At 67.5% G+C, this 12,076-nt stretch overlaps 1 protein-coding gene across 1 annotated transcript; it reads left to right on the top strand.

Annotated features, from left to right (window-relative positions):
* The first annotated feature begins 2,309 nt into the window (after window positions 1-2,309).
* Window positions 2,310-10,779, top strand: LOC120388214 (complement factor properdin). Its single transcript, XM_039509891.1, has 11 exons — window positions 2,310-2,428; window positions 2,523-2,667; window positions 3,454-3,617; window positions 5,092-5,262; window positions 7,247-7,444; window positions 7,584-7,757; window positions 8,121-8,315; window positions 8,488-8,599; window positions 8,858-9,018; window positions 9,445-9,537; window positions 10,553-10,779. Exons 1-10 carry the CDS (start codon window positions 2,365-2,367, stop codon window positions 9,534-9,536), a joined length of 1,476 nt encoding a protein of 491 aa, XP_039365825.1. The 5' UTR covers window positions 2,310-2,364; the 3' UTR covers window position 9,537; window positions 10,553-10,779.
* The last annotated feature ends 1,297 nt before the right edge of the window (window positions 10,780-12,076 follow it).

The following is a 12,076-nucleotide window of genomic DNA, read 5'->3' as shown; positions in this document are numbered from 1 at the left end:
ACCAGACGTCCTGATTTTATAGGGACGGTCCCGATTTTTGGGACTTTTTCTTATATAGGCTCCTATTCCCCCCACCCCCGTCCCGATTTTTCACACTTGCCGTCTGGTCACCCCAGGGTGCTGGGTCCAGGTGACGCCCGCGCTCCCCTGGATGGTGCCTGAGGCGGGGCACTGGTTGGCCATAGCAGGACTGGTGGAGCCGGATTAAGCGCTCGTCTCTCGGGCTGGCCCTTCGCCCGCTGGCTTGTTTGTTCAGCCGCCTGGCTCCACTCAGCTGCTGACTCAAGGGGTTTGGTTTCCCTGGAAGCCGGGTCCTTCCTCGTTCCTCGCAACATGCGTCCTGTCCCCGCCATGCCCCCGGCCGGCAGGTTTCCAGGCCAAGGTCCAGGATGCAGCCCCTGCTAGCCCAGCCCTGGGACCCCCCCAGCCCTGCCAGTGCCCCTCACTCCCGACCCGCAGCCCCCGCTAGCCCAGCCCTGGACTCCCCCCAGCTCTGCCTGTGCCCCTCACTCCTGACCCACAGCCCCCTGCTAGCCCAGTCCTGGGGTTCCCCCCAGCTCTGCCGGTGCCCCTCACTCCCGACCCGCAGCCCCCTGCTACCCCAGCCCTGGGACCCCCCCAGCTCTGCCGGTGCCCCTCACTCCCGATCCGCAGCCCCCGCTAGCCCAGCCCGGGGCCCCCCCCCAGCCCTGCCAGTGCCCCTCACTCCTGACCCACAGCCCCCTGCTAGCCCAGTCCTGGGGTTCCCCCCAGCTCTGCCGGTGCCCCTCACTCCCGATCCGCAGCCCCCGCTAGCCCAGCCCTGGGCTCCCCCCAGCTCTGCCGGTGCCCCTCACTCCCGACCCGCAGCCCCCTGCTACCCCAGCCCTGGGACCCCCCCAGCCCTGCCAGTGCCCCTCACTCCTGATCTGCAGCCCCTGCTAGTCCAGCCCTGGCTCCCCCCAGCTCTGCCAGTGCCCCTCACTCCCGACCCGCAGCCCCTGCTAGCCCAGCCCTGACCCCCCCAGCTCTGCCGGTGCCCCTCACTCCCGACCTGCAGCCCCTGCTAGCCCAGCCCTGACCCCCCCAGCTCTGCCGGTGCCCCTCACTCCCGACCTGCAGCCCCCTCGTAGCCGAGCCCTGGGCTCCCCCCATGGCAATCAGGGTCCAGACACCCCAAGGGGAGAACAGGGGCTGGCAGACGCTGGCGCTGGGTGTACGCACACGTCGCGGCCGGTCTCTCACTGGCACACGGGCCGCTCGGAGCTTGTCGGCCCCCACGTGGGGGGCAGCTGTGGCCTCTGCCCATGGCGCCAGGTGGGGCTGATTGTTGAATGTAGCACCCGGCACCGCCGAGCCTAGGGCCGGGCCCCTGCCGGTGCCGGGCGAGCCGGGGGCGCTGGGCTGCGCTGGGCCCGTGACAGGCCAGGCCCCCTCTCGCTGAGGGGTGCCGGGGGGGACTGCGGCTCTGAGCCCCGGGCACTGAGCCGGGGGGGCACTGGGCGAGGCCGCAGGTTGGGACTCTGGGACGTTACGTCCATGGTGGGTCCCTGCCCGCTCTCGCCTGGGCCCCCGTGGGTTCATCTAGTCCATGCGCCGACTATTTGGTTCGCCCCCGGGGCCAGTCCCAGCGGCTCGGAGGGTGGGGGCCACGGTGAGCGGCTAAGGGGGGACAGGGTGTTCGCTTCTTGGGAGGGTGTCGAACTGGAGGGGGGGGAGCCCAAGCACCCGGCAGTTATAAATATGGGGGCAGATGGGGAGGTGGATGGGGGCCCTATACAGTGGATGGAAGGCAGGGGGGGCCCTACATGGCGGGGGGAAGGCAGAGGGGGGGCCCCGTATGGTGGGGGGAGGCAGATGGGGGGGACTTTCTGTGTGCTCGGAACCACAGTGGGGCAGCATGAAATCCCCCCCAAGTTACGAGGTGGAGGGGTGACAGCCCCCCCCCCCCGTTGCTGGTGATCTCTGACACCTCCTCGTGGGGAGGCGGCTGGGGGCGTAGGACACCCCCCCACACACACACACTTCCCTGCTGCGAGCCCAGGCCTGGCCGGCCCCTCGCCGAGGCCAGAGCCAGGGAGCAAAAGTCCAAGGTCCCGGCTAGGTGTGGGGAGGGGCCCTCGGCCGTGGGGGGAATGGGGGTCCCCCCCCCCGCACTGCCCCCCATGGAGCTGGAAGGAGACAGCTCAGGGCTGCGGAGGCTCAGGTCCCCCCCCAAACCCGCCCCTGGCAGAGCAAATCCCAGGGGGAAGTCCTGCGGGGTGGGGGGGGGAGTGGCTGATGGGAATTTCCTCCCCCCGCCCCACCCCCACGGCTCAGTCGCTCCCTGGTGAGCTTCTGTGCAGCCGCCGTCTGTCCGTCCGTCCGTCCGTCTGTGCCAGCCCCATGGAGGGGGCCGTGACCTCTGGCCTCTTGCTGGCGCTGTGCTGGGCTCTGGCCCCACCTGCAGGTACCGGGCTGGGGGGGCGTGGGGGGTTGTGTGTCTGAGCCGAGTGGGGTCCCCCCCCCGTCTGTCTGACCCTCCGGCTGCTCCCCCCCCGCAGGTGCCCAGGAGGGGCTTTGCTACGAGCAATTCGGGGCCGGCAAGTGCAAGGAGCTGCTGGGCGAGGACATCCCCCAGGCTGACTGCTGCCTGAACCCCACCTACGGGTACCGGGCCCGCGCCGGGGCGCCCTGCCAGTCCTGCCGGTGAGCGCCCCCCCTTAACCCCCCCAGAGCCCCCCCACTGCTGCCTGAACCCCACCTACGGGTACCGGGCCCGCGCCGGGGCGCCCTGCCAGTCCTGCCGGTGAGCGCCCCCTTAACCCCAGAGCCCCCACTGCTGCCTGAACCCCACCTACGGGTACCGGCCCGCCGGGCGCCTGCCAGTCCTGCCGGTGAGCGCCCCCTTAACCCCCAGAGCCCCCCCACTGCTGCCTGAACCCCACCTACGGGTACCGGCCCCGCGCCGGGGCGCCCTGCCAGTCCTGCCGGTGAGCGCCCCCAGAGCCCCCAGAGCCCCCACTGCCTGCACCCCACCTACGGGTACCGGCCCCACGCCGGGGCGCCCTGCCAGCCCTGCCGGTGAGCGCCCCCCCGGAACCCCCCCAGAGCCCCCCCACTGCTGCCTGAACCCCACCTACGGGTACCGGCCCCGCGCCGGGGCGCCCTGCCAGCCCTGCCGTGAGCGCCCCGAGCCCCCAGAGCCCCCACTGCCTGACCCCCCCCTCCGGGTACCGGCCCCCCGCCGGGGCGCCCTGCCAGCCCTGCCGGTGAGCGCCCCGAGCCCCCAGAGCCCCCACTGCCTGAACCCCACCTACGGGTACCGGCCCGCGCCGGGTGCCCTGCCAGCCCTGCCGGTGAGCGCCCCCTTAACCCCCAGAGCCCCCACTGCCTGAACCCCACCTACGGGTACCGGCCCCCCACCGGGGCGCCCTGCCAGCCCTGCCCACGCCCCTAACCCCAGCCCCCCTGAACCCTCTGCCCTCCCCACAGCCAGGCCGAGTGGAGCGACTGGACGGCCTGGGGGCCCTGCTCCGTGTCCTGCCGGGAGGGGGTGCAGAGACGCAGCCAGACCTGCCTGGGGCAGGGCCAGTGCTCCAACGGCCCCCGCAAGAGGTGGGAGATTCAAGCCTGCAGCCTGAAGGATTGCTGCCCCGGTGAGTCCCCCCAGCCCCCCTCCGCCGCGTCCCACAGCGCCCCCAGGCCAGTGACCCCCTGTGCCCCACAGCACCCCTGGGCCAGTGACCCCCCGTCCCCCACAGAGCCCCCCATGGCCAGTGACCCCCTGTGCCCCACAGCGCCCCCCACGGCCAGTGCTCCCTGTGCCCCACAGCGCCCCCCATGGCCAGAGCCCCCTGTGCCCCACAGAGCCCCCCACAGCCAGTGCTCCCTGTGCCCCACAGCGCCCCCATGGCCAGTGCTCCTGTGCCCCACAGCGCCCCCATGGCCAGAGCCCCCTGTGCCCCACAGAGCCCCCCACAGCCAGTGCTCCCTGTGCCCCACAGTGCCCCCCACGGCCAGAGCCCCCTGTGCCCCACAGCGCCCCCATGGCCAGAGCCCCCTGTGCCCCACAGAGCCCCCCACAGCCAGTGCTCCCTGTGCCCCACAGCGCCCCCAGGGCCAGAGCCCCCTGTGCCCCACAGAGCCCCCCACAGCCAGTGCTCCCTGTGCCCCACAGCGCCCCCCACAGCCAGTGCTTCCTGTGCCCCACAGCGCCCCCCACGGCCAGAGCCCCCTGTGCCCCACAGCACCCCTGGGCCAGTGACCCCCTGTGCCCCACAGCGCCCCCCACAGCCAGTGCTCCCTGTGCCCCACAGCGCCCCCCCATGGCCAGAGCCCCCGGTGCCCCACAGAGCCCCCCACGGCCAGTGCCCCCTGTGCCCCACAGCACCCCTGGGCCAGAGTCCCCTGTGGCCCACAGCGCCCCCATGGCCAGTGCCCCTGTGCCCCACAGCACCCCCACAGCCAGTGCTTCCTGTGCCCACAGCGCCCCCATGGCCAGTGACCCCCTGTGCCCCACAGCACCCCCCACGGACAGGGCCCCCTGTGCCCCACAGCGCCCCTCATGGCCAGAGTCCCCTGTGCCCCACAGAGCCCCCCATGGCCAGTGCCCCCTGTGCCCCACAGCGCCCCCTGCTAGAGACCTCCACCCCATGCAGACAGCACCCCACGTCACCCAGCCCTGCACCTCACAGCGCCCCCTGCTGGGAGAGGCTGGGGCTGGAGCAGCTGGGAGTTCCCCAGGCTTCTCCCTCTCGCTGGCAGATTCAGCACTTTCACTTCCCTCCTATGGGGGCTGGTTCCTCCCAGCCCCCCCCCCCCTCCACAGCTGGAAATAGAAACTTCCTGTTCCCAGCTGCTCGAGCTGCAGAGAGGCCCATGGCAGTGATGGGGGGCTGGGACGAGGGATCACAGGGGAGGGGGAGAGGTTGGTCACCCCCTATCGGAGCTGGGCTCTGAGGGGTGGGTGGGGGGCAGGCAGGGTCTCTGGGGAGGGGTGTGTAGAGAGGATCTCATGGGAAGGGCAGGTGGGTGGGTGGTCTCAGGTGGGGAGGGGGCTCTGGAATGGGGAGGGGTCTCAGGTCCCCACCCCCAATCTGCCACTGACCCTCTCCCTCCAACCCCCCACAGCGATGGGGGGCTGGTCGGCCTGGGGCCCCTGGAGCTCCTGCTCCGTGACTTGCGCCAAGGGGGTGAGGAAGCGCATCCGTAGCTGCACCGAGCCGGCGCCCATCTGCGGGGGCTCCTGCCTCGGCCCCGACACGGACACCCAGTCCTGCGACACCAACCAGATCTGCCCCAGTGAGTGACGGGGGTGTGGGGGGGGGAGGGAGGGGATGTGGTTCTTTTTTGACACCGTCCCACCCGACAGCCTCACACGCCGGCTAGGGGACGAGTTGCTCTGAAATCAACCAGGCCACATCCGAGAAGGGGAAGTGCAGATTGCGCCGCGAGAAAGAAATCAAACGCGTAACCACAAAGTGGGGACTAGGCGGCCGCAGGGCGGAAAAGGCTCTGGGGGTTCGAGCGGCTCCCGAATGGAACAGGAGCCGAGACCGGGCCGCGGCTGTGGGAAAGGCTAACCTCATTCTGGGTGTGTTCACCGGGGTCGCAAGCGAGACGCGGGAAGTCGTGGTCCCGCCCGGGTCGGCACTGGTGGGGCCCGGGCGGGACGACTGCAGCCGGCTCTGGATGCCTCACCCCTTAGGAAAGTGGTGAACAAATCGGAGCGAGTCCAGAGCAGAGCAACCGAAAGGATCGAAGGGTTAGAGAACCTGACCTAGGAGGGCCGGTTAAAAGAAACGGGCCACGTTTGGCCTGGAGAGAAGAGAACAGCCTTTAGCTCCGTCACAGGCTGCTCTAAGGAGGACACTGGTCAATTGTTCTCCGTGTCCGCTGAGGGCAGGACAAGAAGTAAAGGGCTGAATCTGCAGCCAGGGGGATGGAGGTTCGATATTGGGAGAAACTTTCTAACTCTCAGGGTTGCTCAGCTCGGCTCCCAAGGGGGCTGTGGGACCCTGTCATTGGAGGGTTTTAGAAAGAGGTTGGACAAACCCGTCAGGGATAGTTTAGGTTGACTTGATCCTGCCCCCATGCAGGGGGCTGGATGTGGTGACCTCCCGAGGTCCCTTCCAGCCTGACATGTCTATGATCTAATTCTATTCCATAGATGTTTGTATACTGCATTCATCATGGAGTATCTGGTTGGGTGGGTAGGGGGATGGGTGGGGGACAAGATGGATGGAGGATGGGTGGCTGGGTAGGTGGCTGGTCAGATGAGGGGGTGGGGGAGGGATGGATGGTTGGGTGGTCGGATGGATGGACGGGAATGGGTTGTTGGGTGGAAGGATTAGTGGATAGGTGGATGGGGTTGGGTGGGTGCATACATGGGTGGGTGGCTGGGAGTGGGGAGGATGGATTGTTGGGTGCTTGGACAGAAGGATTAAGGGGTAGGTTGCGGTGGGGAGGGGGGATGGCTAGTTGGGTGGCTGGCGGGCTGGAGAGGAAGGGGGGGGTGGGTGGATGGATGCGAGAATGGGGGTAGGGATGGATGGCTAGTTGGGTGGAGGGATAGGTTAGGGTAAGGGTGGGTGGCTAGACAGCTGGATGGGGGGAATTGTGGGGGCAGGGATGGCTGGGTAGATGGATGGATGGGTCTAAGGGTGGGTGGACACCTGGATGCGTGGACAGGGATGGTTGGGTGGATGATGGGACCTTCTCTGCTCAGTTCCCAAGACTCAGTTCGACACCAAGCTCATCATGGAGGTTTAGCTCCTGGCACCCAGGGGCCCGACATTGAGCTACTGAGGCTCCCAGGTGCAGGGGGTGGGTCCAGGGTGAACCACACACCCAAAGTACAAACTCATTCACCAGCTGGTAAACGCGGCCTCGCACAGACGCCGCTCGCACGCTCTGTGATCGGCTCCTTAGGCGCCCATCCCTGGTCACGCCTTCGCCACCCGCCTGCTGTTCCCTTATCTGCTAGCGACACATTGACAAGGCTGCTGGGAATTCCGGCTTCGTCCTTTGTTTCGTGGCCTTGGTCAGAATAGAGTCTAGCTGGGTGGGGAGTGGCCGAGTGGACGGCCGGGTAGGGGTGGTCCGGTGGATGGATGCGGGTGGTGGATGGATGGTAAATTGGATGAGGGGGATGGGTGGGCCGGGATGGATGAATGGTTGGGTGGGTGGGGGAGCAGAGATGGATGGGTGGGGGGTGCTTGGGTGGGGGGATGGGTGGGAAGGGATGGCCCCTCCCAACACTGACACCTGCTCTCTCCCTCTCTAGCTCATGGTAACTGGGGCAGCTGGGGGCAATGGGGTCTCTGTTCTGCCACGTGCTCTCCGGAGGGAGCGGGGCAGAAGCCCCAGCAGCGTCGCCGGCGCGTTTGCAACAACCCCCCCCCTTCCGACGTCCCTCCCGGACTCCCCTGCTCTGGCTCCGACACTGAGGCCCAGGCTTGCCCCGGGGTGCCCTTCTGCCCAGGTGAGAAAGCCCCTCCTGCCCCCTCTCCCCGAGCCAGCCAGTCCCCTGCCCTGGGGCCAGACGGGAGCCGGCGCCTCCCTCGGGCCAGGTTCCCAGGCTGACCTGTGTCTCTTTCTCTCTGACCCTGCGCCCTGCCCAGTGGACGGTGGCTGGAGCAACTGGGAGACATCCAGCCTCTGCTCGGTGACCTGTGGCCTGGGCCGGGTAACGCAGAAGCGTCTTTGTAACAACCCAGCGCCGCAGCACGGAGGGAAGGTCTGTCTTGGCCTCAATACCCGGTCACATTTCTGCAACACCAAAATACCCTGCCCAGGTGAGGGGGCAGGGACAGGCAAAGAGGACCGGAGAGGGGAGAGGACACCCTCTGTCCCTGGAGGGGAGGGCAGGTGGAGGGGTGGGACAAGGGGTGGAGGAATGGAGGTATAGAGGACAAGAAGAATGGATGGATCAGGAAGAGGATGAAAGGGGTAGAAAAGTGGTGGGATGCACAGAGAGATGGAGGGAGGAATGGAAAAGATGGAGGGATGAAAGTGCCGTAAAATGCTGGATGCGTGAATGGAGGGGTGTGTATTGGGATGGATGGAAGTAGAAATGGATGAATGAATGGGTGGGGGGGTGGGTGGACTCACAGTTGTACTCTGCTGCCTCTGGGGGCCTCCCCGTCTCTCCCCCGCAGTGGACGGGCAGTGGTCGGAGTGGGGGGAGTGGTCCATTTGCACCCGGCCGGGATACACCGGGAACATCAGCTGCCGGGAGATCGCGGGGCAGCAGAGGCGGACGCGGGTGTGCAAGGGGCGCAGCCCCGATGGGAAGCGCTGTGAGGACAGTTATATCCATATCCGCAGCTGCTACAACATGTATCGGTGCAACCGTGAGTGTCCGAGGTGGGGCAGGTGGGTTGCTGGGCTGGAGGGGCCCGGGGGTCTGATCTGGGGGGGGGTACCAGGCTGCAGGGGCCCCTGGTTCTGACTTGGGGGGAGGGGAGGCGGGATACCAGGCCAGATGGGCTCTTGATCTGACTGGTGTCTGTCCTGGCTCCCCAGTGGAGGGCCAGTGGTCAGACTGGAGTTCCTGGGGTCTCTGCGTCCCGCCCTGCGGGAAGAATCCCGTGAAGTCTCGGAAGCGCGTTTGCCAACCCACGTACCCCAAATTTTCGTGAGTGTGACCAGCTGGGGGTGGGTGTAGGGGGGACATACCAGGGCCTATGGGTCTGATCCAGGAGTGAAGATACCAGGGTTGGGAGGCCCCATGGGTCTGATCCAGAGGATTACAAGGTAGGGGGGAGTCCATGGGTCTGATCTGGTGGGAGGAGAAGGATACCAAGCTGTGGGGGCCCATGGGTCTGATCCAGAGGCCTGTGGGAGCGGGTGTTAGGGGGCTCAGCCCAGTGTTGATCTCTCCCCTCCCCCGCAGGATGGTGACCCAGAGAGTGGGGACCACCGGGCTGGTGAACGTCAGCTTCTGGGGCAAACCCTCGCCCCAGTGCCAGCCCATCGACGGGAAGACCCTGGAGGTGGAGGAGAAGGAGTCGTGTCTCAATGTGCCACCCTGCCCGGAGGAGGAGGAGGAATATGGTGAGCTGGGGGGGGGGATATCGAGTGGGTCAGAGTGTGTGTGTGTGGGGGGGGGCTGGGAGCCAGGACTCCTGGGTTCTCTCCCTGGCTCTGGGAGGGGAGTGGGGTCTAGTGGTTAGAGCAGGGGGGCTGGGAGCCAGGACTCCTGGGTTCTCTCCCTGGCTCTGGGAGGGGAGTGGGGTCTAGTGGTTAGAGCGGGGGGGGGGCTGGGAGCCAGGACTCCTGGGTTCTCTCCCTGGCTCTGGGAGGGGAGTGGGGTCTAGTGGTTAGAGCGGGGGTGGCTGGGAGCCAGGACTCCTGGGTTCTCTCCCCGGCTCTGGGAGGGGAGGGGAGGGGAGTAAGCGCTGGGTCTCTCTGGAAGGATCTCTGTGGGGCTGGGGGTCCTGCTGAGGTTTTGCAGTCGTGAACCTGTTCTCTGCCCCCCAGATCAGCCCCTGTTATCGTTAACCCGCCTGGCCAGCCCAGACCTCAGGGCCACCGCAGGCTTCGAGTTCGTGGAGGAGCCTGATGATGTTTGAGGTGTGTGAGAAATACTAGGGAATGGGGCCCGGGCCTGTCCCCTCTGGGGGGCGCCGGCTCACATCAGCCCCAGGGCAGGGACTGGCTGGCTCAGGGGGCAGGGAATGGGGCCCGGGCCTGTCCCCTCTGGGGGGCGCCGGCTCACATCAGCCCCAGGGCAGGGACTGGCTGGCTCAGGGGGCTGGAGAATGGGGCAGGGGCCTGTCCCCTCTAGGGGGCGCCGGCTCCCATTGGCCCCAGGGCAGGGATTGGCTGGCTGCAGTGGGGGCGTGGCCTGGGCCTGTTCCCTCTAGGGGGCGCCAGCTCCCATTGGCCGCAGGGCAGGGATTGGCTGGCTGCAGTGGGGGCGTGGCCTGGGCCTGTCCCCTCTAGGGGGCGCCGGCTCCCATTGGCCCCAGGGCAGGGATTGGCTGGCTGCAGTGGGGGCGTGGCCTGGGCCTGTCCCCTCTAGGGGGCGCCGGCTCCCATTGGCCCCAGGGCAGGGATTGGCTGGCTGCAGTGGGGGCGTGGCCTGGGCCTGTCCCCTCTAGGGGGCGCCAGCTCCCATTGGCCGCAGGGCAGGGATTGGCTGGCTGCAGTGGGGGCGTGGCCTGGGCCTGTCCCCTCTAGGGGGCGCCAGCTCCCATTGGCCCCAGGGCAGGGATTGGCTGGCTGCAGTGGGGGCGTGGCCTGGGCCTGTCCCCTCTAGGGGGCGCCAGCTCCCATTGGCCGCAGGGCAGGGATTGGCTGGCTGCAGTGGGGGCGTGGCCTGGGCCTGTCCCCTCTAGGGGGCGCCAGCTCCCATTGGCCGCAGGGCAGGGATTGGCTGGCTGCAGTGGGGGCGTGGCCTGGGCCTGTCCCTTCTAGGGGGCGCCAGCTCCCATTGGCCCCAGGGCAGGGATTGGCTGGCTGCAGTGGGGGCGTGGCCTGGGCCTGTCCCCTCTAGGGGGCGCCGGCTCTGGTCCGGGCTGGGGGCTGGCTGGGAAGGGCCTGGATGGGTGTGTGGTTTAACCCCTTCACTGCCTGTTCTTCGCAGGTTGATCTGGCAGGAGCCAGGCGAAGGTGCTTCCCTGGAAGCCCCAGCCCCCTTCTGCGGAGGGGGGGGGGGTCAGGATGCCCACGACAGCAGCTCTTCCCTCCTTCCAGGGGCTCCCTATGGAAACGCCAGAGCAGGCCCCCGCAGTTATGACCCCGACCCCCAGAAATCCCCTTTGCTACGGGGCGTGGGAATCCGTCACAATAAAGAGAGAGAATGGGCCCTGCCGGGCTGTGTGTGTGTGAGAATGGGGGCTAGTGGTTAGAGTGGGTGGGGCTGGGAACCAGGATTCCTGGGTTCTCTCCCTGGCTCTGGGAGGGGAGTGGGGGCTAGTGGTTAGAGCGGGGGGGGGGAGGGCTGGGAGCTAGGACTCCTGGGTTCTCTCCCCAGCTCTGGGAGGGGAGTGGGGGCTAGTGGTTAGAGCTGGGTGGCCTGGGAGCCAGGACTCCTGGGTTCTCTCCCTGGCTCTGGGAGGGGAGTGGGGGCTAGTGGTTAGAGCTGGGGGGGCTGGGAGCCAGGACTCCTGGGTTCTCTCCCTGGCTCTGGGAGGGGAGTGGGGTCTAGTGGTTAGAGCGGGGGGGGGGGAGGGCTGGGAGCCAGGACTCCTGGGTTCTCTGCCTTGCTGGTGCAGGGGCATGCACATGGGGGAGGTGCTGGAGAGCTGTAGTTAGGAGCCCAGGCCTCTCCCACCTGGCTGCGCCCGCCACATGAACACCCCCCTCCCTCAACCTCCAGCCCCCCCCTGCACATCCTGCCCCCCTTCTCACCAGCCTCTCCTCCAGTCACCTCCCTCCATAGCACACGGTGTCGCAGCTCCGGTGAAACCCACCCGGCCCTTGGCTGGGCAAAGCCGGCGATGGCGTCAAAGAGCCCGTCCCAGGACTGGCCACACCAGGCCGCAGGCCAAGAAAGCCACATCCGGCCACCTTGTGCCTGGCCTTCCTAGCCGGCCCCTTTCCTGGCTGATCAGGGATTCCCTCTCCACTGGCCGGTCTGGCCGGTGCCTGGCCAGCGCTGGGAGCTGCTTTTCACTGGCACCGGCCGAGCGTCCATCTTCTGCCCCGTCTCCTCTTCCACGGTGCCGGCCCACCTGGCTCCTGCTACCACCAGGGCGGCTGGTGAATTTAAATCCGCCCCATCCGTCTCCCCCCCAACCGTGTCAAGGTCATCTTGGCTCTTTCATGCCATGGAAAGGAGCAAGGGCGTAGGCATTTCTGAGGGGGGTGGTTTTTAATGTGTGCCTCAGTTTCCCTTCTACTCGGTCCGAAATCCTGCTCGGCTAATCCTTTTCAGGGTCCAAGGCTCGGAGTCTGGCTGGAGCTGGGGGGGGGAGCTCCAACTCAGTGGTGGGGTCAGCCTTGAAGGAAGAGTGGGACCCCGGAGGGGGCTGCCCCACTGACGGGGGGCACCCAAGGCTTGTTTAGCAGCTGGGGCACAGCACCCAGCTGGTGGGTGGGTCCTTGTCTAGCCCCCTGCTGGGCTGGGTCCAACAGTATCGAACTGTTCATGGCCAAGCGAGCGCTG

This window comes from Mauremys reevesii, linkage group 22, assembly GCF_016161935.1.
Source record: "Mauremys reevesii isolate NIE-2019 linkage group 22, ASM1616193v1, whole genome shotgun sequence".
Classification (NCBI taxonomy): domain Eukaryota; kingdom Metazoa; phylum Chordata; order Testudines; family Geoemydidae; genus Mauremys; species Mauremys reevesii.
The sequence above is the reverse complement of the archived record's forward strand: the minus strand, read 5'-3'. Positions and strand labels throughout refer to the sequence as shown.

What these genes read in the sequence shown, in the direction of transcription:
- LOC120388214 (XM_039509891.1), top strand. Translation starts at nt 2,365, where the DNA reads ATGGAGGGGGCCGTGACCTCTGGCCTCTTGCTGGCGCTGTGCTGGGCT. An exon ending in CACCAACCAGATCTGCCCCA is followed by an intron (nt 5,263 to 7,246) that starts GTGAGTGACGGG and finishes CTCCCTCTCTAG; the next exon opens with CTCATGGTAACTGGGGCAGC. An exon ending in CAACATGTATCGGTGCAACC is followed by an intron (nt 8,316 to 8,487) that starts GTGAGTGTCCGA and finishes CTGGCTCCCCAG; the next exon opens with TGGAGGGCCAGTGGTCAGAC.